Source organism: Drosophila elegans, unplaced genomic scaffold, assembly GCF_018152505.1.
Source record: "Drosophila elegans isolate 14027-0461.03 unplaced genomic scaffold, ASM1815250v1 contig_208, whole genome shotgun sequence".
In the NCBI taxonomy this organism is placed as follows: Eukaryota; Metazoa; Arthropoda; class Insecta; order Diptera; family Drosophilidae; genus Drosophila; species Drosophila elegans.
In genome coordinates this window covers 21,230,624-21,258,599 of record NW_024545578.1, presented here as the reverse complement: position 1 = coordinate 21,258,599, position 27,976 = coordinate 21,230,624, and the positions used below count along the sequence as shown (strand labels likewise).

At 41.3% G+C, this 27,976-nt stretch overlaps 7 protein-coding genes across 12 annotated transcripts in view; 4 read left to right on the top strand and 3 right to left on the bottom strand.

Moving 5' to 3' along the window:
* Positions 1-107: 107 nt before the first annotated feature.
* On the bottom strand, positions 108-3,321 carry LOC108142637 (alpha-soluble NSF attachment protein). The gene is made up of 4 exons (XM_017266633.2): positions 3,086-3,321; positions 1,955-2,270; positions 1,573-1,893; positions 108-1,338 (listed from the first exon to the last, which is right to left on the bottom strand). The coding sequence occupies exons 1-4, from the start codon at positions 3,175-3,177 to the stop codon at positions 1,189-1,191; spliced, it is 879 nt and encodes a 292-aa protein (XP_017122122.1). The 5' UTR covers positions 3,178-3,321; the 3' UTR covers positions 108-1,188.
* A 272-nt stretch (positions 3,322-3,593) lies between these two features.
* Positions 3,594-7,233, bottom strand: LOC108142771 (serine/threonine-protein kinase polo). Its single transcript, XM_017266812.2, has 5 exons — positions 6,866-7,233; positions 5,956-6,180; positions 5,102-5,884; positions 4,586-5,014; positions 3,594-4,520 (listed from the first exon to the last, which is right to left on the bottom strand). Exons 1-5 carry the CDS (start codon positions 6,962-6,964, stop codon positions 4,326-4,328), a joined length of 1,731 nt encoding a protein of 576 aa, XP_017122301.1. The 5' UTR covers positions 6,965-7,233; the 3' UTR covers positions 3,594-4,325.
* A 768-nt stretch (positions 7,234-8,001) lies between these two features.
* Positions 8,002-18,509, bottom strand: LOC108142524 (DCN1-like protein 4). 6 transcript variants are annotated; one of them, XR_001774302.2, is made up of 8 exons: positions 15,167-15,260; positions 14,573-14,626; positions 14,341-14,509; positions 9,832-9,923; positions 9,322-9,575; positions 9,054-9,261; positions 8,352-8,743; positions 8,002-8,292 (listed from the first exon to the last, which is right to left on the bottom strand). XR_001774302.2 is itself a non-coding variant. In XM_017266445.2 (7 exons), the coding sequence occupies exons 3-7, from the start codon at positions 14,448-14,450 to the stop codon at positions 8,664-8,666; spliced, it is 744 nt and encodes a 247-aa protein (XP_017121934.1). In that variant the 5' UTR covers positions 14,451-14,509; positions 14,573-14,626; positions 18,387-18,509; the 3' UTR covers positions 8,002-8,663. The 6 variants fall into 6 exon arrangements, 5 of the variants coding, with proteins under 5 accessions (XP_017121934.1, XP_017121933.1, XP_017121936.1 ...); XM_017266445.2 differs by lacking the exon at positions 15,167-15,260 and adding an exon at positions 18,387-18,509 and having other exon boundaries at positions 8,002-8,743; XM_017266444.2 differs by having other exon boundaries at positions 8,002-8,743.
* On the top strand, positions 10,383-13,987 carry LOC108142523 (lysosome-associated membrane glycoprotein 5). Its single transcript, XM_017266442.2, has 6 exons — positions 10,383-10,388; positions 11,418-11,562; positions 11,721-11,803; positions 11,865-12,113; positions 12,345-12,754; positions 12,812-13,987. Exons 1-6 carry the CDS (start codon positions 10,383-10,385, stop codon positions 12,852-12,854), a joined length of 936 nt encoding a protein of 311 aa, XP_017121931.2. The 3' UTR covers positions 12,855-13,987.
* LOC108142522 (tectonin beta-propeller repeat-containing protein) lies at positions 15,743-21,283 on the top strand. Its single transcript, XM_017266441.2, has 6 exons — positions 15,743-16,924; positions 16,980-18,364; positions 18,778-19,041; positions 19,111-19,810; positions 19,865-20,443; positions 20,513-21,283. Exons 1-6 carry the CDS (start codon positions 15,860-15,862, stop codon positions 20,549-20,551), a joined length of 4,032 nt encoding a protein of 1,343 aa, XP_017121930.1. The 5' UTR covers positions 15,743-15,859; the 3' UTR covers positions 20,552-21,283.
* LOC108142605 (protein FRG1 homolog) lies at positions 21,181-22,690 on the top strand. The gene is made up of 5 exons (XM_017266575.2): positions 21,181-21,283; positions 21,340-21,522; positions 21,849-22,047; positions 22,109-22,308; positions 22,427-22,690. The coding sequence occupies exons 1-5, from the start codon at positions 21,225-21,227 to the stop codon at positions 22,572-22,574; spliced, it is 789 nt and encodes a 262-aa protein (XP_017122064.1). The 5' UTR covers positions 21,181-21,224; the 3' UTR covers positions 22,575-22,690.
* Positions 22,691-23,644: 954 nt separating this feature from the next.
* Positions 23,645-27,976, top strand: part of LOC108142603 — a 31,746-nt gene continuing 27,414 nt past the window's right edge. Inside the window, exon 1 of the mRNA XM_017266573.2 lies at positions 23,645-24,103. The gene's annotated coding sequence lies outside the window, so the exon portion shown is untranslated. The remainder of the gene's footprint in view (positions 24,104-27,976) is intronic.

The following is a 27,976-nucleotide window of genomic DNA, read 5'->3' as shown; positions in this document are numbered from 1 at the left end:
GGTTTCTTAAACAGCCCAGGATGCAAACTATGCTATTGAAGGTCTTCTAAGTCATATCAAAAGTTGGGTAAAAGTGTATTTATAACAATGAAGAGAAAGACAATGGATGTGGCTGGATTGGTTGTGCGTATATTGACAAAAATCGTTGGATACGAAGACAGGATGACAGGATTGATCCAAGCATGTAACTTTATTAAAGTATGTATATTAATTGGAAATATCTAAGGTAATGCTTGCATAGAGGCATTACTTAGATCCTTGCATTGGTATTAATTAAATGTGTTGTGAGTTTTAGTTGTGTATTGTGTTTCCTGAAGATATTCATTCAATAAATTGATATTTTGTTTCGGCCTCAGCGCCCGAGACAGTAATCTTCGCCGCTCCGTCGTAATTTTATTTATTGGATTATAACTTTTTCGTACATGTTTATAGAGAGTTGATCTACTAAACATTTTTTAAAATTTTGCGAGATGGAATTTCCTATAAATGTGACCCTCAAGTATTTATTTGAATTCCGTTTCCTATTTTGAATATTTATAGGGATAATCGTTTATGTTTATATGGACATATATTTTATTTATAGGTTGTGTATATGCGTACAATCTAAAACTGCATGTTTTAATTTTCTCTGTGCAGTAAATCGAATTATAATTTGTTTTGAAATTGATGTTCGCTCACTACCAGGGACTTTTTAATTAATCTCGAAGTAATCTAACACAGTACACACATAGAATGAAATATATCAATATGTCAATAGTAGTATGGATTTCTATAGGGTATTTAACGCATCCATATAAAACAGCAGCTAACTTAATGATTGGCTACTTACACAAATAACAAGAATAACGCAAAAACAGGCAAACATAACACCTCAAATCACTTCATATTGGAAATAATAAGATTTAATAGAATAGCACTTAGTAACGCAAGATGACCGTGGCTTCTGCTTATTTTTCATTCGTTGCATAAGCGTTAATTTAACCTCTAGAATACGGGTATGTGGACTATTCAGTAAGTTCAATTCACGCGGTTAGGCAGGCTGTCTTTTGGGTGCTTTCTGGTTTAGCAATGCAACACGTTTAATTAATTTTCTTTTAGTTATATATATGTAGGTAGGTTAATATCCGAACCGAATAAAGCATTTAATAAATGTGTACGCGACTTCATCAGAAAGTGTAATTGATTATTTTATCGCAGATCGGGATCCTCATCCGCAGCCTTTTTGATACGCAGTAAGATGGTGGTGTACCACTGATCCAACCGGGAGATACTGTCGTAATCCTTGACGGCCTCTGTGAATCCCTCGATATTCTGTTCCTCGAGATGCTCGCACAACACCTGTAACAAAATAAAAACCATTAGTAATTGGGAATAATTTTAATAGTTATAATATAAAATATTCAGAAGATGAACCTGTTTTCACAGACTTAAATACTAAATGTTTCAGAGTCAATTCGCTAATAAAATAATAATATATTGTAAAGTGGATTCTAGTTTGGATTAGGTTCTTAAAACCTTAAGATAATGTTTAAAATATAGAAAAAAAAAACCCTAAATCGAGCAATAACCCACCTTGATGAGCTTGAACTCTCGTGAGTCCTGGAATGCTGGATACTGCTGCGCATACTTCTCGATGGCATGCTGAGCGTTCAGGAGATCCACGCTCAAATGGCAGAGGGCGGCCCTGAAGAAGTACTCCTTGGCACTGTACTTGAGCAGAGAGCTCTCCAGCGAGGAGGCGGCCACCTGCTCGTATATGGATATTGCTTTCTCGTAGTCCTCCAGCTGGGCGGCGTACTGGGCCACTTTAAGCATGCACTTGTTGGCCGAACTGACCGACTCCTCGCCCTTAAAATAGTCAGCTGCTTGTTCGTAGTGCTGAACGGACTTGGCCTGGACAAAGTGAAATAGACAATAAATGTGTGTCAATCTTTTCAGATAGATTTGAACCCACCAGAGTGTTAGGATCGCTCTCGTACATCTCGGCGATGCTCTGGTGATGCTTGGCGGCCATCGTGAAGCGGCCCATGTCCGTGTAGATGTCGATGGACTTCATCAGGCAGTTGACGGCGCTCTCCACGTCCACCTTTTTGTAGCAGTTGGAGGCGTCCACGTAGCAGGTTCCCGCGTCGTGTCGACTTCCAGCCCGGGCATGCAGTGTGGCCGCCTCGCAGAAGCACTCGCCGGCCTTTGTCCAGTTCTTGGACATCTTGAACATGTTGCCCGCCCGCTGGTAGCACTCGATGGCGTCCTCCACCTTGTTGGAGCCACTAAAACGTTAGATATAGATTAGTAAATGGCAGATGGAGGTTTTTAAGTTAACATTTATTTATTTATATTAATACATTAAAAATTAATGCTAATATATCTTTACAAGGCTATTAAAAGCTGCTATGGTATACAAGTTAAATTTAGTTTAAAATATCTTATTCGAATTTGATATCTCTTAACTGTTGATAGCAACTTAAAAGTTTTTCATTTTTAAAATGGAATTCTGGAAAGATCTGAAAAGTTTAAAGCTTAGAGGTTTTTCAATTTTTAAATCGTTTTCTGGAAAGATCTTTGAAAGTTAAAGCCAGAATGGGACTGTTGATTGGTGCTGACCGGCATGAAAACATCTCCATTTTAAATTTATTTCGATTTCTTTTTTTCCCCATTTTGATTTTGGTAGTTAAACTTTTGAACACTATGATTCATCAATATCTATATGAAAGTCAGTTCATGCGTATACTTTATATTAACCAATGCCAATACGCACAACGATTAAATGGGCTTGCTTATCAATATTTTTGCATATTTCCTGTAATACATATGTATCACAAACGCATTATCAGTTAAACTCGCCCTTTTGTCTGTTTTCTTTTCTAGGTGGAGGCGTAGAGTCCACATCTACGTATACGTATTATTGTGAGTAGGTATAAGATATGTATAGTAACTGCAGTGGAATTGGCATTGCTTAAGAATTCATCCATTGCTATGTAGTATAGCATCTGGAGCAACGGAGAATGTGGAAATAGAAAGCAAGACTAGGAACAAAGTCGTTTCTTTCCCCACCTCCCCATTGCGAAATTTAGCAGGTACGAACCCGAATAGCGATCCCAGAAAACCCTTCTGTTGAGTCAACTTCTTCTCCGCCTCGGCCATCAGCTGGAGCGCCTTCTGTTCGTTGTCACCCATGTCGAGGATTTATGTCCGGCTCGGCACTTATTGCATCTAAATAATGAGACTTATTCGGCCTTTCAGCTGGCGTGTACGTACTGGAATCTTTAATTTTCAGGAAAATAAAATCAATATGCTGATTAGAGTGACCAAAACGCCTCCACTCTTGCCAGTGTTACCTTCGCTAGCCACGGCGCTAATAACAACGAAACAATTGATTTACCAGTGTTGTAAAATATCAGGCATTAACCGTTTTTTAGTTCAAAATCCTTATCAACTGTATGCAATATAATAAAGTTCTAAGAAAATTATTTATCTTGTATGCATGACAAATCATAAAATTAGTGAAGATCCGTTACAATTTAAAAAAAGTGCTAAAGTACCAACTTTACTGCTTTAAACCGTTGATTTCTTTAAAAATAGCTGTATAATGATTTATTTTCACATATTTTATTATATTACATAAGCGCTTTTTCCTTAAAAGCAATTACAAATTGTTTCTTATCACGAACTGTATTCCTGGCCAATACTAATTAGAAAATAATTGTCTTGTAAAGCATTTTCATACGTGCGTTCACTTTAGGATATTTATTATATTTAATGACGCTGCAGCGCATTACAAACTGAAATAATTACACTACAAGTATCATAAAATACCCAGCGTTTTAATGGAGATATCAGTCAGCTGAGTGAATTGCTTAATTCAAACATTAATTTTAGTACTTTATAATTTTATTAAGTGATCGTGTACGAAAACCATTAAACAATTGTATTTATATATTTTCAAGGGATGGCCTTTGAGCCAGACACTGCCCTAAACATTAAACTTTCATCAATTTGAACAGAAACTATAGTCTTAAGATGGCATGGTTTAGGACAGTATGTAATGTTGGCCAGGGAATTCGTTGATTAACTTATATGTATATATATATATTTTTAAGGGGTGGCCTTACATTGGTGATGAATACAACTTAACCAGTAAATGAACGATGAAAGGCGAAAACAAACAAATTCTAAAACATCGAACAATCATATAAATTTGAACAGAAACTACAATTTTAAAATGGGTGAGGATCCGTTTTGGGATAAATGTGAAGTTGGCCAGGGCATTCGTGAATTAGCTTAAACTAATATTCGGCCTTAAAATGATACTTCGCCGGCTACATTTAGATGAACATCTTCTCCAGCATTTTCCTAAGTTTTTCCTGGGCATAGCGGATCTTCTGGTACAAGTCTTTAGACACGCCGTTCTCCACGATGGTCGAAAATCTGTATGTGCGGAAGTTCTTCTCTTGATCCATATAGGTGATGGCACTCATGCGTGGGCAGAGGATGAGCTTCATGTGGTCCGAAAAGTTGAGCTAAAGGAGGAACAGTTGGTTCAGTTTAACTATCGTTATTTTAGATATTACTCTAAAAGCTTTACCTGCACGGATCCGTTGGTTAGATGCATAACCACGGCACAGGTTGTGCGGAACCAGGAATGCAGATGCGGCATACGCGAGATCTGATCGCTCTCGATGTTGACATTGTTGGCGCCAGCCTTCACCAAATGCTCGATCATGTAGCGCTTAAAGTAGGACAGCAACTTCATCTTCTTGTCCAGCGTCTTGCAGTAGTCCGTGGTGGTCATGTAACTCTCCTTGCCGTCCTTGTCGATGAAGTGCACGTTGATCTGATTGGGCAGCAGGATCAACTTTGTGGTGTCGTTGAACATCACGCCGATACCCTCATCGCATAACTGGTAACCGAAGCCGTACTTGTCGCTGTAGTCCACCCACTTGGATATCCAGAAGAGCGGCTGTGCTGCAGGATCGGTGTTTTCGTCGCCCAAATTGCCTTGCAAAATTCGCGGCTAAAATTGAAAATGTTTAGTAATCATAAAGAGAAGAAAAGGCAGTGGGCCAATGCAATTTAAGAGCTAACAAAACAAAGCAATTACCTTGCCGTTGATGAGATTGGTGAGCTGCTGGTGCAGGCTCTCGATATCGCTGCGATAATCCTCGCTGTGACGACACACCTGCGCCGAGGCGGTGATGGCGTCGTGCAGATTGGCCTTGAGGAAGGTCGACTCCAGACGGGTGTCGTCGGGCCTGATGCCATTCATCTCACTCAACGGCTTGCGGTGCACAGAGTCCTCGATGGTGTCGTTGCTGCCGATACGCGGTGCCATCGTCAGACAAGAGCTGGGCAAGAACATGGGCACCTTGGAGCCCTTGAGGAACTCGAAGTTCAGAAGCTGCCCAATCGCAGGACGGCTCTCCGGATTGGGCTGCAGCATGGCAATGACCATGTCCGCCGCCGGCTTCCTCAGGTAGCTGGGGACGCGGTACTCGCACTTCTTGATCTTCGAGTAAGTGTCCTTCAGCGTCTTGGTCTCAAACGGCGGCTGGCCCACCAGCAGAGTGTACATGACGCAGCCAATCGACCAGATGTCCACCTCAAACGAGTGCCCCTTCTTGGTGAGGATCTCCGGGGCAATATAGTTGGGCGTGCCGCACAAAGTCTTTTTCCGTTCGCCCTCGTATTCGATGCGCGTGGCTAGACCGAAATCACCGATCTTCACGTGCAACAGATCGTTGAGAAAGAGGTTTCCTAGCTTCAGATCACGATGAATAATGCGGCTATCGTGCAGGTACTTGACGCCCTGGATGATCTGGTAAATGTAGTAGCGACACTCGAACTCCGTGATGCTTTTCCTGCGCTTGTGCAGCTCCATCATGGACTGCAAGTCAGAGAGATGTTACAGTCACCATATAACAAATAACAAACAATGCAGGGACTATCGAAACTCACTCTTTTCTTGCAGAGCTCCAGCACAATGTAGATGTTCTGCACATCCTCAAAGTAGCTGTGAAACTTGACAATGTTCGGATGATTCAGGCTGCGGTGGATGGTTATCTCCTGGGCGGTCTTCTCCTTCTGGTTGTGCTTGATCATCAGCTTCTTGGACACGATCTTGCCGGCGAAGACGTCGTCGGACTCCACATCGATGATCTCGTAGCATTTTGCAAAGCCGCCCTGCGTTTATTTTGGAACATTTATATCTTTTACTAACTGTTCACTGCCTGAACTTACAAAAATTTAAAAATTCATTTCAAGCATTATGGTGCTTAAAAAATTTTATTTTGTGGTACAAATGAAGGACAAATCCTTTGACATAGTAAAGAGTTTATTTTCTTTTAAAAAATTTATTATTTTTTTTTCTTACGATTGTTTTATATTTTAAAGAAACACATGTGTTTCTGGCTTAAATCATTTTGAACCATGTAATAGAAAAGATCCCAAATAAATACTATGGTAAGTAAATTGGCTATTTAACCGCAAGCATGTAAAAAATAAATGGCATTTTTTAATCAATTGTACATTGGACAACTTTAAAGTTAGCTATTTAAATCAATTTTGGGATAACATTAGGAAGTCGCGCCAAAAAAACAAAAAAATTGAACAACTGGATGCCAACTGCACGCACACACACACACACACTCCATACACATAGACTCTCGCTCACTCTTTCTTGCTTTAAAAAAACAACAATAAGAGGGAGCAACAAGAACAACAAGAAGGGCGAAGAGCGGAAAGGAAAATTAAACCAAAAACCGGGATGTATGGATGTGTGTGAAAGTGTTGGTGTGGTCCCTAGGACATGTCCGCATGCGTATCCGCATATCCGCAGCAGAGCATTACCCCGTCCCCCACCACTCACCTTGCCGAAGAAACGCATGCGCTTGTAGGTTTTTCGCTGGTTGGCATCGTAAAGGCGATCCGGAATATCCGTGCTCTTATCCTCGGGCTTTGCGGCCATCTTGCTCTCCTTTCTTGGGGACTCCCGTTTGCACTACACGTTCGCCTGGAGTTGCGAAAATTCCTCGTTTCCTCTGCCTTGCCTTAATTTGCCACGAACAATACGCTGAATACGGCCACTTAAACGGAGATGCACACTATTTGCAAGAGAAACGGCGTTCAATTCTCGGTTTTGCCCATCGAGTGCACGAAAATCAAGCACAAAGCGGAGAACGCGCCGAAACCGTTCGATTTTTTAAATGCCAAAATGAGTTTGTGCGACAAGCGTCAGCTGAATTAGTGTGCCCGTTTCGGCCCGGCTATCTGGTTTCTACAGTGTTGCGCAACTTCTTTTTTCACCGTTATATGTTTGAATTTGTGCCAAGTACGGATATTTTCAAAGGACGGAATAATGGAAAATTCGCCAAAAATTTTCAGCAACGGCCCAAAATTGTGCCTGCCAAACATGAACAATCTTTTCAAAGTCGTAAAAACATAGTTTTATATATTATGTTACTAGCTGCCTAAAACTATTGGTATAAGCAACCATCCCATTTTATTTGATTTAATAGTTTGTAGTGGGTCCTGCGATACAAATGGCTTTTTTTTTCTATTTCTGACAGTTGAGTTTGTATGGAACAGCTGACTGAAACTTAACGATTCGTTTATTTTCCTCTGGAAATGCGGTATTTTACGCAGAGTGTTGTAAAACTACTTTTTTAGCCGTTATCTGTTTGAATTTCCGCCCAAGCAGTTTTGCCTCGTTCAAGTTAAATAAGGTATTCTCACTGTTTTACTGTCAGAGTTGCAAAATTAAATATTAAATTAAAATTTATAATATAACGATTACAATTAAGAAGTTAACTTGGACTGATGTGCCTAACATTGCTTAGACCCTGAGGATCTGACTTAATTTGTCTTACTTTTCACATTTCTTGAAAACCATAAAATTGTTTTTGAGGTTATCAAATTTAAATTCATAAATATTATAAAATCAATTTTCTTTGCAATTTCTTGCTTTACCATTTTCCCAATTAAAAAACAAAGCATTGTGACACATTTTTACTTAATAATTTTATTAAATAGTCCCCAAATGTTGTTTTTCTACATTGATTTAATAACGACTACGTTTCCCCAGTATTGGTGTTGATTTAATTTGAGATTTTGACTATGCTTGCTGATATCTTGAAGGGGTCGGCTTGAGTTCAATTGTATGTTCTAAATTAGGTCTATTGGGGGTCTCTTGGTTATTGCCATCGTTTCATTTTCTGGGTTTACTTTTTACAAGCTGCCCCCATTTTGGCTCTTGTTGCTGTTCTTGTTTTTCTTGTTTTTTTTTTCAAAGGAGGCCTTAAAAGTAGAAAAGTGTGGTTTTAGTTTTTAGTTTCCGTTAATACATAAATTATTACATTAAATATATTATCAATAGTTTAGTTTCATAGTTGGTTGCTTTGCCAGTGTACGCAGTCTCTCCAAAATGCCTTGTGTTTCGGTGTGGGTGAGTGTGTGGTTGTGTTTGTGGTCGTGGTTGTGGGTGTGGGCGTGAGTGTGTCGTGTGCTGGTGTGAGTGAGTGTCCTGTGGTTGTGTCTTATAGTTCCGATCTGATCTCATCTCATCTCATCAGTATTCCCATCGCATCCCATCTCCTTCGCCATCGCGAACTCCTCCGCACTGAGCTCCCAAAGTTGAACTAGAAATAGGCGACTCGATACAGCTTCTCTCAGCTGGACCCGGAAGTGGAGGTCACCTGGCTCCGCTGCAGGCGCAGCCATTCCACAAACTCATCCAGCATGACGGGCCCTGCAAAAAAGTCAATAATTAATATGTGTTAAGTACTTACTAATCAGTGGTAAGCAATTGTACATTCTACCTTCTTTTAATCTCAAAAGATCTACGTTTCAGAAGTTTTATTAAAACTTTAATTTCTTTAAATTTAATTCGCAATAAGACTTAGTCAATAACCAAAAAGGTTCCAATATTATAAGAATGATAAGAACCATTTGTTTCTTATAAACCTGAACCAGTCAAAATTATCATTTATATCTTATACAAAATATAAAAATGTTTAGTTTGAAACCAAACTTTTCCCAAGTCCCCATTGATTACTTACATGCTCCGTCAATATCGTAATTGGATAAGTCAATGCAGATGGTGCGCGAGAACTCTAGAATATTACACCACTGATCCTTGTTGATCGCCTTGTACTTGGATTGCTCTAGAAACTGTGCGAACTGTGGATACAGAGGCCAGTGTTTGCCCAGGAGGAGTTGGAGCATGGCTTTGGCAGTCACAATATCCATACACCGTTGGTCCGAATCCTGCAAAACAAGGAAAAAAATATTAATCAGGGGATATTGTGTATGAATGGAAGAACGTACCTTGGCAAAGTCATAGGCGTATCTGTAGATGCTCTTAAAGGAGTTGGGATCGTTGAGTATGCTGCGCAGATAGTCCAGTTTCACAACCATTTTCGCCGAAGAGTCGCAGTCCAGTTCTGTGAGGCCTTTCAGCCACTCCTGCTGGCTGAAAAAGCCCATCTGGGTGGCTCCCATTTTGTAGGCCAGCACCAGCATCACAATGTTCTCGGGCTCCACGCCGATATCCTCGCAGAATTTCTCCATGCCATCGGGACCTGAAGGATAAGATACGTTACATAAGCAAGTGTGGCCAATAAAAATGTAAATATAAATCGGTATATAAAAAAAAAAAAAATAAATTTATAATTGGTCTAAAAATTATATATAATTTTATATACAAAAAATGTAAGTGTTGTAACAGAGATTATAAATAAAACACAATTTTCAGTACCATAAACTACTAAAAAATCTTTAAATATTTAATATTTTTAGATATTAAAGCAGTGACATCTAAAAATAAATTCCACTCACCCAAAGTCTCTGGTTCATCTGGAGTGGTGTATTCCTGGAACCAGTTTAAACAACGTTTTTGACTGAAGCCATCCTCCGCTCTGATATGGCGTCTGCGGGATACAAAAAAACAACAAGTTTTTGACTCAATTGATCGGCCACAATGATTCAATCAAATTCACACACTCTGCCATCTAATTAATGTGGAATTAACTGCACTGTTTTTGCTTTCACCACGTATACACCAGCGTTTTAATCGAATCTGTCGCAAATGCCGTGTGGCCTCTTTTGTTTATTTTATTCGACTTGCCTCTGCTCTGGGGTTTGTTTTTGAGTATTGGCCCCTAAAAATAGCGATAGTAAACATGGCAGAGCAGAGACGAGGCCAATGCCAAGAGCAGAGGCACTCAGGAAGGCAAAGAAATAATGCCAACCCAGATATGACAAATCGAATAAGGAAAACTAAAGGCTGTCGAACTTTTACGTGCTTTAGAGAGAAATCTTTGCCTTGATTCAATGCAATATAAATCATCGCGCAATTAATATTAATTCATCACCTCATATTTACTTATATGAAAGTGGGGGTTTTCCTTGGGTCAAATGTTATCAGACAGTACTTTAAGTGTGTAGTTTGTTGTATTAACTTTTTCTATTACTAAACATTTTCATTTAATCAAACATTTTTTAATTCCTTGGGATAAATATCTAAATTCTGTTTGGATTTTACGTAATTTTCAAAAAAAAAACTTTCTCTTATAGTTTGCCGAGTAATAACTTTACTCTATAAATTAAACAACATTTTTTTTAACAGAATAGTTTAATTACAATTTCAAAATACGATAACATCTAGGTAATTAAGTTCTGGCACATAAAATTTGACAGTACAAAGAAAAAATAACAGCAGAAAGTTATATTACTGGAATATTTAATAAAATATTACAGAAGTCCAGTTTTTTATATCCTTGCAGAGGGTGTTTTAATTTTCGTCAAAAGTTTGCAACGCAGTAAAGTAAAGATCCGGAACGAGCCGGATCGGACAACTATAGCATACAGTTCCCATAGTTCACCGAAAGAAAATTATAGCTGTGCTGTTTCTTAATTTTTTGTTTAGTTCTTCGAGATATAGATATTGATTATTATTTTTAAATTATGGTTTCAATTTGATTAAAATCGGACGTCTATATCATATAGATCCCTTGAAAACAATCGGAATATTAAAAATAAAATTGTAACTTTCCCAATTTTTGTTTATTTTTTTCTATTTTTTGTAATGGTGTAATATTTTAGAATTACGTTTTTAATTTTATTTAAATCGGAGAACGATATTATTTTGGATTCTTAACCTATAATTTTGTGCTAGGTTTTTCTCTCAGTGCCCCCAAATAAATATAAACGCATATCTCCCTCAGCGTCCCATTAACAGCGACTGCGCAGGCGAAAAGCGAGAGTGAAGTCCTGTCGCAGGACAAGGGAATAGCGGGTTGGGAGTGGGTGGATTCGAGGAGGCAGCAGGACAGTAGGATTTTATTTGGGCCGCAGTTGTGCGCAGGACCCGAAACAGGAAACACGTCGTAGTTGCGTCGAGCGGAGATTGCAGCGTAAAATAGTCATCGGAATTGCCCAAAAAAGTGCCCAAAGATTTGCTAGAGAAGATGAAACTTTCTGGCTTTTCGCAATCCCTGTCCAGGATCCAAGGATTGGGCAGTGGCCTAAACGCAACGCTGATTTGCTCGGCGCTCCTGGCACTTTTCTGTGAGTAGTAGAGACTTTTGGGCCAGGGGATGTGGTATTCGTGGGAGGTGGGAGCACCGAAAATCGATACTGTCGAGGACGGTTTTGTGACACACTGACTGAAAAACGAACAGAGCTAGCTGGACAACCTGTGAAACCATTGAAACCACTTCTTTCAGTCACCGCCGCCCATGGATTGCAGCTGAATTCCTTCACAACGAAGACGCCGCGGGTCAGCAAGTACACAACCAAATCGCCCTCGGTAATCCAAGCTCAGGATTTACCCTGTCATAGTCATAGCTAATCCGCGAATCTATTTGCAGGCCTCCTCGATGAATCATGATGCCACCGCTTCGCTGTATCGATTCAATGCCACCAACGGCATCACCTGCATACTGATGCAGGTGGACGGACTAATCAGCATCAAGTACCGGAACAAGCTGAACGAGGATGTGGAGGCCGACCTCTACATGCCCGACGATCCCCAGCTGAGTGGAGAGTGCGTCGAGTCCAACATGGAGATTCTCACCATGGACTTTAAGGGTTTCCGGCTGTCTATGACATTTAAAAAGGTGGGTGGGTCAAGTCAGTTATTCGGACTACTAAAAAATCGATATAACTCGGATAATATAGTTAACATTTAACTGCTGCCTAGGCATTTTCACATATTGACAGTGTATTATACCCAATTACGCCAACAAGTACAAAAAAGAAAAGTATCTGGGCAGCACATACTGTGAACTTTCTATCCATGATAAGGTCAGAGGTTGATTATCGACTAATGTTTGCACTTTTGCCCACAGTCATCTGGCGGCGAGGGTTGGTATATCAACCTATTCGAGCTGACCTATTCCTCCTCCAACTGGCTGTTCGAGCACCCCGATCGCCCCAACCTGGACGTGAAGCTGACTTCGCCCGCCCAGACGCCCATGTACTTTCCCACGCCGGTGGGCAAATCGTATGTGTGCGACAAGGAGCAGACTGTGATCATGTACGCCCCGCACGATTCCGGCGACCAGTCGGGGCACATAGCCAAGTTGTATCTGCGGGACATGCACATGCAGAGCTTCATGTTCAAGGACAGCGGCAAGTGGGGTCCGTCCTTCCACTGCAGCGCTACAGGATCCTATCGCGATGAGACGGCGCCTCTGGCCGTGGGTACTGCTCTGGCCATTGCCGTGCTGCTGACCATTTCCGGCTACGGCGGTTGGAGGTAACAGTGCTCCTTAATTAACCCCAAAAAGTCATTCTGAAGACCCGTTCCTTATAGGTACTTTAAAATCAAGAAGGTGCAGTACGGTTCCATGGAGTGAGCAGACCCCCGAATCAAGTGAAGCGTTCGTTTTTGTTCAACTATTTGATCATATCGTTGTCTACACATATCCCCCACGTTTGTTGGATCTATTGCAATCCTGTAGTCCTATTTTTAAACTTTAAGAGTCAAAATTAAGAGTTGTCCCGGCAGATACTGAGATTAACATTTACGAGGTTATCGAAATCAACTAAAGATACATATATGAGAAATGCAAATGTCTTCCATATTGTTAATGTATAAAATAATAGCGCACCATATATGATTATTAAATGTTAATATATATATATATCATTATTAGCCGAAAACTATTATTTACCAGGCAAACTAATCTAAGCGAAAGACCAAAGTTGGCATCGTGGACGTCATATCAAATCTTGTACTCATGTTTCAGCAATTTTAACAAAGCATCTATACTGAATATCCGTTTTTTACGACACATTGTTAAACGAAATCTCCTGCACCTCCTATTAAACATTCATTGTCTCTTTGTCCAATCAAAATTTTGCCAATTGAAATATTGAAAGATATGTGTGCGGGAAAACATATAGGAACTTTAAATGCTTTTGTTTATAATTAGTATTAATGAGTTTAATAAAATTGGAAATAAATACTGATGCCTGCTGAAATAATTGGTTTTTAACTATTGGTTGACTTCAATATAAAGGTTATCTGTTAGAAGAATTGCAAATATAAGGAAGCGATAAGTAATTTATTCTACCGGTCTCCTGAATGAAAACATTTTATGAAATCAAATTGGACAATCAAAATAGAAATAGGTAAGTTCGTTAAGAGAAATTTATATATTTTTACTTTAACAATCTGCTGAAATGAGTCCCCTGTGCATTTCTTCTTTCTTTTTCAAATAAATCATTTAACCATTAAACAAATCAAAACAAATCAATACAGTTGTATAAAGTCTAGCCAAAAACAATTAAGTAGTTTTCATTTGTAAATATTGTTGTTTTGATAAGGTAATAAATTAGTATTCTGGGTTGCGCATGGTATCTTTTTTGTAAAGGTACCAAAACCTGGATAAAAATTCAGACAACTTTATTATACTTGAATATACCAAAGAGTGACTATGATGATTAATCATTTTAAACCTATATAAACAATTTATATTAAACTTTCTTAGAATTCGTTTAATGTTTATATAACTTTCAAAATTTTCCTATTCCTATAGTTTTTCCATTTATTTGGCTTTCGATAAGGAGGTATTATGGGATATATTTTTATAAACCTTGTCCAATAGGCTATTTACATTCCATTTTATGAATAATAATTTTTTCTGTGTCGGCTGTGAGTAATTTTGTTTCTTTTCTTGATGTTCAAACAAATTTCAAACAGACGTGGAATTGAAATGGCCTAGGATTCTCTATACCGGAAACCAGATGCTTTTCCTCGAACAGATGATACAACAGCAAAGGACCTTTGTTCTTTTTCCGGTTTCCTATTTGTTTTTTTTTTTTTTTTTTGTCACTCACCTGCTGCTTTGTTGTGTGGGTATGCTGGTGTAGCTGGTTCGGGCCCTCTTCGGTTGACCATGATCCATGTTGTCGCTAATATCTGCAGCTCGGCGTTTTCCCCGTGGCATGACTTATTGTGATGTGATTTGCTGAGTCTGTCCGTTCCGTCTGTCGGATGTAAATTTTGCTGTGTGGCACTACGCCGTTTAGTTTTGGACCTTTGGCCAGGTGATTTGTGATGTGCACTTACCACAGTGTGTTTCCCGATGTCACCAGTAGTTCACTTTAGCTCCGAAGTGGTCAACTGTGGGGTAGGAAAAGGTTCCGGTTAATAGGGGTTCTAATCACTTGCTCGTACGCTATTTTTAGGGGAGTTTTCTGGCAGGCCGACCACCCCCGAAACGCGGATGCAGCGAAGAGGTTTCACGGGATGCACACAGGACATCGGGGGATACATATGTATAGTAACTATAGTGTATAGTGTTCAATGTATGTTTGAACTGTGTAGGCGTGTGTACATATGTTTTACTACACCAGGGCACGAAATACCGGCTGCTGGAAGGGCCTCGGATTTGGTCTCGGTCTCGGCACTGGGCTTACGGATCGGGGAGCACGGGGAACATGTCCGTGGTCGGCCTCCGGGTGCCACAGTCAGCAGCTGATACGACCGACGGACCGTCTGGCCTGCGCGTGCTCGCTTTTCTGCGTCGAACGTCGCCACGCCGAATGGCCAAACTCACGGCTGTCCTTTTCAACTGCGACCGATTGACATGTCCATAACCCGGCCTCCTTTTTTCGCGGAGTCCACTTGCACAGTTTACAGAAAAAACACTTTAATTTTTACCATATTTTTCAAAATCAATGTAATGTATAATTTCTTGGCGTCAATTAGAGCTGGGTTAACCACCCACGATACTATCGATACAACGAGCAATTGCGAGAGCAAAGCACTATCGAGTACTTTATGTTCGATAGTAAATGGTATTTATTTATCCCGGTTTTGAAGCTTAACAACACTAGCGATTTTATAGGGTTGTCAAATCACAAGCCTTTATTATAAACAATTATTTAATATAGTTTAATCTATTTAAGTTTACGTTGAGCTTAATATGTATTTTATTTATCATTTATTATTTTAAGAAGCTAATCATTTTATATCCCGTTATTGTTAAGTTAAACCCTATATAAATACTACACAATATTAAAAGTGCTATGCTTGAACTTCATTTTCATGAGCAGTTTAAATATTGTGATATATACAATTTTCTTGAAAGTTTCTTTAATATTTATAAAAAATCTGGGAAATAATCATTTATCAATATTAAAACATTTGTTTTAAATAGTTAATAAAAAAAAATGTTATAAACACAACCCAACGAACTATCGGCTGTAACTCAACCAACGATAGTATCGGTTGTGCCATCGCTGGCTAGACAGCTCTATCTTCTATACTCCAACAGAAAAATCAATTTTTCCCAATTGTAAACACGATGGCAGACAAAGAGTGGATTCCTAGTCGAAAGTAGAACACCCAACCATGCCGAGCACGTATTTGTTCGCCGCCAGCAGCGAAGGACGCGTCTACACGCTGTCCACCAGCTCCGGAGCCTGGCGCGAGCTTCCCTACCTGGGATTGGAGTTCAAGAAGATCTGCGCGGTGCCCAACTTTTTGTGGGCCATCGGCGGCGACCGCCAGGTGTACGTGCATGTCCACGGACTGGACGTGCCCATCCGGATACGGGAGGAGTCGTACGAGAACGAGCGCTGGCTGCCCATCGAGGGGTTCTCCAAGACGCTGCTGCCCACGGATCGGTACAGGTACTCCTCCGCGGATGGCAGTGTGGAACGCGGTGTGGACAAGATCCGTCTGCCCTCGATGGCCTGGCAGTGGGACGGCGACTGGCACCTGGACCTGGAGCTCGATGGTCAGCCGCTGCCCGAGGATGGCTGGATGTACGCCCTGGATTTCCCTGCCACGTACTCGGTGAAGAAGTCGTGGAACTCCTACGTGCGTCGCCGCAAGTGGGTGAGATACAGAAGGTACGCCGCCCTGAATAGCTGGTGCGCCGTGGCCCCGCTGCACAAGGATCCCACCCAGGAGCCCTTCATCGACGTGGCCATCGGTGGCACCTGTGTTCCCAACGCCCCCGCCGGCACTCTGTGCGTGTGGGCCATCACCGCTCATGGCAGGGCCATGTTCCGCACTGGAGTGTCCAAAACGGCGCCCGAGGGTCTCCGCTGGACCGCCGTGCCCACACCGACGGGTAGCGAACTCTCGCAGATCAGCGTGGGACCCACGGGATTGGTCTGGGCGGTTCTCTACAACGGGCGTGTGATTGTCCGCACTGGAGTCACCCGGGACAATCTCGTCGGAGATTCGTGGCTGGATGTCAAGACCCCGGTGGCCACCTGTAGCCTGCGCATCGTACACGTCTCCGTGGGCACCGATGCAGTGTGGTGTGTGACCAACGATCATCACGCCTGGTTCAGGCGGGGCATCAAGGGCGAGGCAGCGGGTATAAGCGAGGATTCGGCCATTGGCAAGGGCTGGGTGGAAATGGTGGGCAACATTTCCATGATCTCTGTGGCGGCCAATGATCAGGTGAGCTCTCCTCTCCATTAACACTTATAAGCAATGAAAAACCCATTTTCTCCAGGTCTTTGCCGTGGGAGCTGCTGATCGTTGTCTATACCACCGCTCTGGGGTGACTTCCGCCGATCCCACGGGCAAAAAGTGGCGTTTGATTCAGTGTCCCATGCAAATCAGCCGCACTTCCAGCTCTCTTTCGATTGTCTCCCGAAAAAGTGGTGGCAGCAGCTCAACTCCTGGCTCAAAGCATCAGAGCTTCTCCAATCTGTACTCCAAGGAGAAGGAAAAGGGAGTTGTGGAGACCTGTGCCGTCATAGAAACCGTGCCGAATAGTTCCACGGGTTCGTGCTCCAGCAATGGCGGTCCGCCTGGTCTTCTCAAGAACGAACGTTGGAAGCTGAGTGCGGACTCACCTCCGACCATAGGAAGTTTGAATCTGAACGATCGCCACAAGCAGCGAACTGCTGCTCTTCGCGAGACCTCACATGCCTCCAGTGCTCCCGCCGCGGATGTGGTTGAGATCAGTGGAAAGTTCGAGACACAGCTAAGGAACCCAAGAGCCTGGTCGCCCGTGCGAAGTGTTGGCTCCGTTGTGGGCACCGAAGCGCATCCAGAAAGCGATTCAACCGTATTCGAATCGGACTCCACGCACCACGGATCGGATGTGTTCCTGGGCGAGGATGATGACCACACGGGCTCCCAGTTCTGGACAGAGTGCGGCATACTGTGGAGCTGCGTTGCTCCGGGTGCGGTGACCGTAGATGCCGGAAACATGCCCAATTGGTTTAACGAACAGTCGACCAGCGACAGCAAAGTGGATGTTAATGCCAATTGGCGGAAGGATATTCTAGTCAAGCTACAGAGGCGGCAGGAGCGACTCGCCAAGCTGCAGACTGTGGCCAAGTTCGAGAAGGCCGTAGAGCTTTCTTCGTGGGTGAAATCGGCGGATGCTCGCTACCAGCGACCTGGCGGCGATTTCGAGGACTGCATCATCGAACTGGAGTGGGTGAGCAGCGGCAGTGGAACGAGTGGCGGTGCCAGCGACTCTGGCACTTTCACAGTGCTCAGTCCGGATGGAGCAGCCACGAAAATTCAGTTTCCGCTGTCGGACATCACCTGTGTGCAGTGCTGCAGCGAAGCAGGAGCACCCCGGATCGCCATCCATGCACCCCATCTACCTGTGAACTGCTCGCCGGTGAAGCTGCAGTTCTCCAGCGATTCGGAGATGGAGGATTGGCTATCCCACCTGTCGTCCGTGTGCAGCCAGATCAACACGCTGGTGGGCAAACCGGCCAGCAATGCCATCTGGTTGACCAGCGAATTGGGTGATGTGTTTGTTTTCGATGCGGCCAACATGAAGGCGCAGCAGACAAGTGAACCCGGAGAAGGGTATATGGAGAAGATGGACGTGTCAACATGCGAAACCCCCTACTACAATACTCTTTACAATGGGTAAGTGGCTATAAAAACATACCTGATGAAATCGGTTTCGGTTAATGTTGCTCCAATAGTGTTTGTATAACAATGGTCAGTCCAGAACTTTTGGGTGTTAGCTAGGCCAAACTTTGTGTTCTAAAATACAAATCAGTGACAGGATAATTTTAAGGTTACTGCTTTAAGATTCTTCTATGACATCCAACATGTATTGGGGCTTTTTAAAAATGATAAAGTATACGTTTGTGCAAAAGTTTGCTTCGAAATTATAAATAAAAGCAGAATATTTGTGGTATGTTTTTGTATCCACTTAAAGAGTTTCTAACGATTTAAAAACTATTATATTAAAATGCATACTTTTTGGATTTCCTTTTTTTTACATAACTGATATCAAATATAATATAATGGTCAACTGCATGGTTGTCTTACAGAATGCCGTGTGGCACTGAACTGGAGATATCCGGCTGTGTGTACGATGACGCTGATCAGATACGCTTCGACCTGCAGTCGCACTCCACAGTCAAAGTGCAGCCGCATCGTGTTGAGAAGCACCGAGTGATTGCCCTGCATCTGAATCCCCGTTTCAACGAACGCACCACGGTGCTCAACTCGATGAAGGACTCTGAGTGGCTGGATGAGATTCGCAATGACAAGATGGCATTTGGTCCTGGTGCCACATTTACTTTGAAGATAAGGTGAGAAGCGCCTCAATTTTATTGTTATTGTATGAATATCTAAACCATATTCTTGGACATCCTTTTTAGGGCTCTAAAGAACCACTACCTGATGATCGTGAACAATGCCGTTTACACCGACTACAAATACCGCATAGATCCGGAAAGCGTTACCCGGCTTTATGTGAGCGGTCGCATTAAGCTCTTCAGCGTGCTGTACCGCTGTCCTTCGCTCATTGTGTCCATGGAGCGGATGCACTGGCGCCAAATGGGCGGCCACATTAAGCGGATATTCAACAGCGGCGTGGACGTGGTGTGGGGCATTTCCTGCGACAACACCGGTTGGGTTTACAACGGAGGCTGGGGCGGCATGTTCCTAAAGGGTCTGGAGGGATCGGGCAAAATCAACCCCATGATTGACACGCACACCTACTATGTGTACGAGAACCAGCGCTGGAATCCGATCAGTGGGTTCACTGCGAAGAGTCTGCCCACCGACCGGCACATGTGGAGTGATGCCAGTGGACGGCAGAAGCGCAGCAAGGAGCACACCAAGCTGCTGTCCACGCACTGCGAATGGATATCGGATTGGGCCATTGACTACAACATTCCGGGGGGCGCCGATAAGGAGGGCTGGCAATATGCCATCGACTTTCCCGCCAACTACCATGCCCACAAGAAGCTCACGGACTGCGTGCGCCGGCGCAGATGGATGAAGCGGTGTCGCCTCACCAGCAGCGGACCCTGGCAGGAGCTGAGTCAGTCCAAAATCCTCGATGCCGCGCTGCAGGTTTGTCTAGATTTAATTCGTATTTCCACCTATTCCTGATCAATTTCTCTATAGGTATTGGACGATGATGTGAATAGCAGCCCGGGTGGGAACAACACAGCTGTGTCCGCCTGGGCCATCGCCTCCAATGGCGATGTTCTCATACGGCACGGGGTGTGCAGCTTGAATCCGCGTGGTGAGTCCTGGGAACACATCACCAGCGACCAGCCGCTCGTGGGGATCAGCGTGGGACCCACGGGACAGGTGTGGACTGTGGCCCGCAACGGAATGGTGTTCTTCCGGTACGGAATCAGCAGGCAAAATCCGTGCGGCGATGCCTGGCAGCAGGTGGAGGCTCCTGCGGGCGTGACTTTTAAGGCGATTAGCGTGGGACGCGCTGGGATTTGGGCGCTGGACAACCAGCAGCGATTGGCTGTGCGAAAAGAGATCTCGATGACCTTCCCCGAGGGATCCCACTGGCAATTTCTGCCCAATGCCGCCAATGTGCCGCCGCACACGGAGCAGCATTGTGGTTTCCGGTCGGTGTCCGTGGGTTCCGAGGTGTGGGCCATTTCCTTGAATGGCATTATCTGCAGGCGGTGCGGGATTACAAAGGACAATCCAGCTGGCGTTGGATGGAACCTCGGCATTGCGGTAAGTTATATTTAAATCTATCATAAGTTTGTTTTCCAAGCATTTAAGTTGTTCCCATTTTAATTTCAGGGCCAGTGGCAAAATGTCTCAGTCGAAGGATACATGTAAAAGGTCCTTATTTCCATATTTGGACATTCCTATATACTTACGGATGTTCCGTTTTGTTGTATTTATCCATATATTTATAAGCTTTTTCGAATATGCCAGCGCTTTTCCAAAGATTTTCAAGTCAAGTTTTCCCCTTTAAACTATTTATATATGTAAATTTATTATTTAAATTTATTTGTACCGCCTAATAATTTAAACATATATTTATGCCATATGTTTAAGGTAAATTATTTGAACAGAAACATGTGTACAATGTTGCGTTTAGTCAAAACAGATCGTGCAGTCGTGATTATTTTGCTTTGTTGTAAGAAAGTATTAAACCTCAAGAATAAAAGTATTAATGTGACACTTTTGTCTTACATTACGTCTTTACGTAATGTGGTTTAAATATGGAAAAGGATAAAGTTTTTTAGTGGCTGTAAGTATTTATTGTTTCGCATATTAAATGGTACTTTCTTAAAAAATATTTGAAAATGTGTCACTGGAGCCCTGGTCAATACTTTGTAACGGTATATTTATGGTATTTCAACATTATGCTTTGGTTTTTTTCTAAAAGTCAGCCAACGGTCACACTTAAGAAAAAAACCAAAACAACACAATTTGTATTTATTTATTGCATGCTTCAATCGTTCATTGGATTAATAAGATTTTAAATAGTTACTTATCTGTGACTATGTCTGATTACGACCATGCGCGCATCAAAAAACTAGTTTTAAAGGGAGAGAAACACAAGTGAGTACAGTATTGAACATTCACCGTGTGCAGCTCTTTAAAACCTTGAATTGCAGAAAAAGCAAAAAGCGGAAGAAGGAAAAGGATGAGGCAGGATCTTCCAAGAAGCCCAAGGTGGTGGTTGACGAGGATGCGGTGGAGCACGGCGGCTGGTGGACAGCGAAGACAGCCGCCGATATAACAGGCACTGTGTCCATCGAGTTTAACGACCGGTGCTACCTGAAAGCCATGGATAATGGGTAATATTTGGTTAAAGACTAGGATCGGAATAAGATACGTATGTAGTATATAAGGCATTTCTTCGATATGAAATCCTTAATCAACCTTATCTCTGGTATATAAATATATAGTGGTACAATGCTCCAACTCTCTAACTTAATTTCAATCTAAATTGTATGGAGTTTCAGAACATTAAAGAGATTTGTTAACAAATTTTGCTTAGAGTCGTAACTAGTATTTGTCTTTAACAAGATCTAAACCTACTTAAATTGTAAGGAACAAAATGTATAAGCCTTCCCTTAACTGATCGTTCATGTATAAAATTAATAATACCTTTATATTTCAGTCTTTTTACATTGGGAGCACCACACAACGCTGGCGATGGCCCAGATCCGGAGGAAATTTTCACCGCCTTTCCCATTAACGACCGAAAGGTAGCCTTTAAATCTGGTTATGGAAAATATTTAAAAATCGAAAAAGATGGCATGGTAACAGGGCGATCTGAAGCTGTTGGCAGTATGGAACAGTGGGAGCCCGTGTTTGAGGTATTACCACTCTTGTTATATACAATCCTTTATCAGCGTATTTAATTTATTTTATTTAAAGGAAAAACGTATGGCCCTGCTGTCCGAAACCGGGCACTTTATGTCCATCGATCCAGAAGACGATGCCTGTGTGGCATTACGAAAGAAGGTCGGGCAATATGAAATCTGTAAAGTGCGGAGTAATGGAGCTAGGGATGTCATTGTCGACACGGAACCCAAGGAAGAAAAGGGGGACCTAGGGGAAGTCGAAAAGAATTATGTGTAAGTTGAACCTACTTACGAAGCAATATCTTTTAATATATTGTTTGCAACTATGTATGACTTTAACAACTCTCACTTTATTAAGACCAAATTTAATCAAGAATACTGTTGATTTCAGGAAAAAGTTCCAAAAGTTCCAAGACAAGAAGATGCGAATCAACCAAAACGATGTAAAAGAACTCGAAGATGCCAAGGCTCAGGGTTCCCTGCATGAAACTCTTTTGGACAGACGCAGTAAAATGAAGGCCGATCGGTATTGCAAGTAGCCCGACTTGATTTAGTGACCATTCATTAAAGATTTTACCTCATGCAATGTGCCGTTTTTCTTGTTTAAATATTGAATGTTTTGAGTTAAAGCAAATGTAAGACTTTCTTTGATAAATTGTTGTTTTAATGAAGGAATCTAGACATTGCCAAGTATTAACTTATATTTTCAGTATAGGAATATTTTTGTTCTTTTAATTAAACTGATTTAAAAACTGCTATTATGTAGGATTGTTCAAAAAATGTTTTTTAATTGCTTTGCAAATTTTAAAATATTCATGGAATTTGTAGTATTCAGTAATCTAATTAATTCTTTAAGTGATTATATCTGTATGTCTCAGATAATTTTTAGGCAGGTCTGAAAAATATGTTTATTAAACGTAAAGACTTCGAAAATTCTTGTAAATTCCTTTTATATTTATAACTAGTGTCATTTTAATGCCGCAATTTTTGTATATTTTTATTTTAATTTTCACTTTGAGGTTGTTATACAATAACTTAAAAACTTAAGCAAGGCGCTACAAGAATTTTTGAAATACTTTACAAACGGAGTTTGCACACCCTTTTCAGCACGCAGATTAAATTATAAATATTTTTTCTTTTAAAATTCACTTATAAAATATGTTTTAAAACCTTGAAGCCAATATGTGATTCGACACAATTATCGGATAATATTTATCAAGTTATTCACAACCCAGATCCTATACCAATCCGTACGGCACACAGATTTAGGCATGCAGATTTGGGATTAATTTGCTCCGAATTGTTTGGCTGGCCGACCGTTAAACTAGCCATAGCCGGCAACAGCCTTTCCACCCCCTTTTCAACCGGCTGGATGTAGTAAAACTCGCAGCAGACGGCGTCACAACATGACATGTCCTCCGAACCACCCAGCCGCCCAACCACCCAACCACTCGAGCCACCCCCTCGGCAGGCGGGAAATCCAAATCCACCACCGTTCGTCCTTCGGCTGCTCTCTCTCTCTGCGCACAACTCACACCAGCGGTGGCGTGCGCCTCTCGCTTCTTCCACGAGGAGTCCAACGCAGTGCTTGTTCCTGTCGATGTCCTGCTTGTGTCCTGGCGCCTCGTGCTCGGCAGTGCGCTCGTGGCTTTATTTTGGCTCTGGCCGGTGGCTCAAAGTCGCGTGGCAATCAGTTTGCTGCCGTCGCTGTTCGTGGGTGAAAGTTCGGACGGTTGGGCTCCGATTTACTGCCGCATTTCGTAGATGCTTCACTCGGGAAAATCGGTTCTATTGAATGCAATTGTATCGCGTCGATTGTGCCGCCGTCAAGTGTCACTTGAAAATTGTCAAAATTGAATTTACCCAGCGTGCTAGTGAACAAAGGTCCTCCAAATGGCCATAACGAGTGTTCCGGCCTTTGTCTGGCTTCGTTTTTCGAACCAATTCCAAGTGTTTTCCGGATTAAGCCAAAAGGTTCTGTAGAGATACTTAAGTGCTAAGTGAACCCATCAAAAGCATCGTATATATATATATATATAACTATATCATCTGTTCTGTCTGTTGTTCGGTAAGTGAAGTGATCTCATTGCAGTTATAAGAACCTTTTTATGATTGTCTGGCGGTTTTGTTTACCGCTCTCGTTTTTTGGTGGTGTTTCAAAAATTGCAGGCGATTTCGGGGTGTTTTTTCCAAACTGCCGACGACAGGTATGGGATAATCAATTCCAAGGAAAACTAGAATCAACAAGGAACTCTGCTGCATTTCAGTCGAGAGTGCGAGACCACAACAACTCTATTCAGAAATATAAATCTCATGCTTGAACATAAATCAAATTGTCCGAATTGATTTATCATTTAACCAAGTTGCGTGCGAACAGCTAATACATGTTGGCTCATCTATATATGGATATGTGTAAATATTTATAAATCACTTAAAGTTTCTTTTAAAACAAATGATGATTTTTTAATCTCAATTAATGTTTCCTTAAAAGGGATTCAAATGATTAAGAGCGCGTAGATGAAAGGGATTTATGCAATCTATGTACAATATATACCAAACAGCTAACATCTCATATATTTATAATTTGTTTAACAATGTTGCTTTTACGACATAGCAGGATCGATATTACTCATCTGTTTCCAAATATTCTTTTTCCAAATTTATTTAGTAAAAATTTTTTACCGAAAACAAAAAACGGTAGAAAAAGACATCTTTATTTAATCTTAATTTATTTTGCATTTATAAATTTGAATTATTCAGTTCATAACAAAGCTGCTTGTGGTATATATAATAATGAATTATAATTATTAAACAAATTCCTTGTTTTATAAGAGCATAAGCAGGGTATATTTGCAGGGTGGAGCAACCTGAACGTTTAAAATCCATTAAATTGAATTTCCTTTGTGGGGCATTTCCCTTTTGTTGGCCCGTCTCTCCTTTTGTCAAGCACAAAAGTGGTCAATTGAAAGACACAGAGAGGGCGGAAAAGCCGACAATGGAAATCCGTCAGATTTCTTTAATTTCCCTAGAATCCTTTGACTGTTAGGATGGTTTCCGTTTGAGCCTGACATTAGATTTGGCTTAACGATAATTGAGTTGAAAGCCACACAGACTTATAAACAAAAGGTGTTCGAGTTCAAGCGAATTTTTTTTATGCTTTTAAATAATTTAATTTTATAAAGGATAAAAAGAATTAAATTGTATTTACACACAGTTTTTTTTGCAGATTTAAGCTAACAATATTCACCCCATAAGCCAAGCTTTAATTTCTAGAATAAACCGCTTTCGGCATCGCAACAAAAAACATATTTCCATGTTAGTTACAGTCAGTTGGCTCTGGCAATTACTCTTTTTATATTTTTGGACTTCCTGCTGGCTTTATCTACAAACCCATGTACACCGATGTTTTTCTAATTACGTTCATGCACATATACCCTGGCCGTCTGATGTCACAGGTCTTCGTTGCATTCAATTTGAGTCGCTTAGAAATGCACCACCCCCTCGATACCGGAGTAACCACTCCCCGACCCCCATTCACCCACCCACATTCACCCACTCTATACCAGAACACATGTCATGGTATACCCCGTGGGTACCTGGCAGAAAAGAAGAAAATAGAACCAAGTGAGAGACCCAGACTAAATTAATCAGGGGCCAGGTAGCGATTGGAGAGCGCAGCAGTTCCTCGGGGGTTGGCATCCATATCCATATACATGTCCATACCATCCCGCCGCAACAAGCTAAAATTGTTAAAAACAACCCCATGCGGACTGTCTATATAGCTAGGGATAACCCCATATGTTTTTCCCTACAGACTTGAATTTTGTAGTAACTAGACCATCTTGTGAATATTGCAATCGATGAATAAAATTGTTTACTGATTGATTTTATTAGTCCAACTAGACCACGTAATCCTGGTAACGTATATTGGTCCTACTAACAGTTAAAAAAGTTCTAACTAACCACATTAGTGATTTCTGGACCATCTTATATTCCATGTATGTATACAATGGAGCATACGCTTATTGCTAAGGCACATACCTCTATACTTCATTAGGAGTTAAATATATTTTTCTTGAGTTTAAAACCATGGCTAACATTTCATGTTAATAGACTTTTAAAAAATATACTTCCATTAAAAGTTATAATTAACCACTTATTAGGACCAAAAAGTATACACAAAAGCTAGCCGCATTTTTCGAACTTTTCTAATAAGTGGTAACTAAAGTTCACTTTGAAAGGAAACACTTTAAAAGGTGAAGTCAGCCAGCGTTTTGTGGAGTTTTGTTAACTTTCTTGGACAGGGAGCTGTGAAAATTGGGGATGAAAGTACAAACAGCTGATGGCAGTCCTGAGACCTCCGAAAACCAACTCCTTTTCACACGGCGTAATTTCCTTTTGCAACGCAAACATGCAAACATACAAATGCTGGCAAAAATATTTATTTAGTAATTTGACGACCCTGAGCTGTCTCCAGTTACTTAAGACGATTTGTTGATTAACTTTAAATGGATTTATTATATTTGTATGTATTTTACAATTTCCGCTTGGATACTTTTTTAAATTTCCGCCAGGAAAAGGGAAACAACGTTTTTTGGTTTACTTTTTACGACTTTGAAATACCAAGTAGTTATTTTATTTTAATGGCTCTTTTATTTACTTTAGACTGTCTTTAGTTAAACAGTAGATGCATAATTTAAATGCTTAATTTTGCTGAAATAATTGCTTTGCAAAGGAACAGCACAAAGTTGAAATGCAAATAAATACTTAAGGCTACATAAAAGTGCAAAAGAACGGCGGGAAAGTTTTCCGGCTTGCGCCTACTGCGTAATTCCAGTTCCAGCGCTCACATTCCGCCTCCGGAAAAGTATTTGAAACAGTGTTTAAACTCACATAGCCTTTCGTGGTTTGCGAACTATTAAAAAGTGAGTTGAGTTTTTAGGGGCGGAGGAGGAGGAGCAAGTCGCCCGGCCGCCTGGAAAATGTGGGCGGTGCGGTTGGGATGATTATCCAAGTTTTACCATTCTTTCGCTCTGCCTGGCCTCACTTTTCCAACGCCATCAAGGACCACAGCGCACAGTTAAGGGGAAATCTTTTAATTAATTTAAAACTAATTTTCTTGAAAGCCAAGTGAAATGACCTTTGAGTGCGATGAAAGCAGTGCACACACTCGTGGCGCAATTTAATTTAAATATTTCAACTCGGTCCTTCGGCTTGCAAAATTAAGTTACGAGCAAATCTGGAGCAACACCTATGACCTGAAATTTTGGGCAAATGCAAGCAGATTTCATATTCAAACTTTTGATTGCACTTAATATGCATTTCAGTTTTATGTAACTGCAACTTAATCACATCAGATAAATGCAGCCTTTGATGTAAACACAAAAAAAGTTTGCAAAGAGGGTATTTTTCCGGGTCTACAATCTCGAATGGGACTCAAAGCAACTCCTCTGGTTTCCCACTACTTTGAGGATTCGAGAAGTATTCAAATGCATTCCCTCATCCAATCCGCTACCCCGGTGAAAGTGGATTAGCAATTTGTTAAGCCAACAATTTACCCAGCTTCGTGGGGCTTCACTTCGTCGAGTTGTTTGCATTTGTCGGAGCAATGTTGCCCTTTTTCCTGCAGTTTCTGCAGCCGAAGGATATCAGATGACCATGCTGAATGCTATTGCCATCCAGGGATCCATACACAGAAAGAAAAAATAAGAAGTCTTAACTTACAATAATTCGAAGGATTTTTCAATAAGGGCATTTAATAGGGCAATAAATATTCCATAGTGTCAATAACGCCTATTACGTACAACTCTGTCCCTATCGATTGGTCATTTATTTATTTGAATTAGTTTAGAAAAATAATAATAAATATTTAAAAGGATGCCACAAAAATCACTGGGGTTTTAAAACGTTTTAAAAATTTGTTTAAAAGTATGCAATGAAA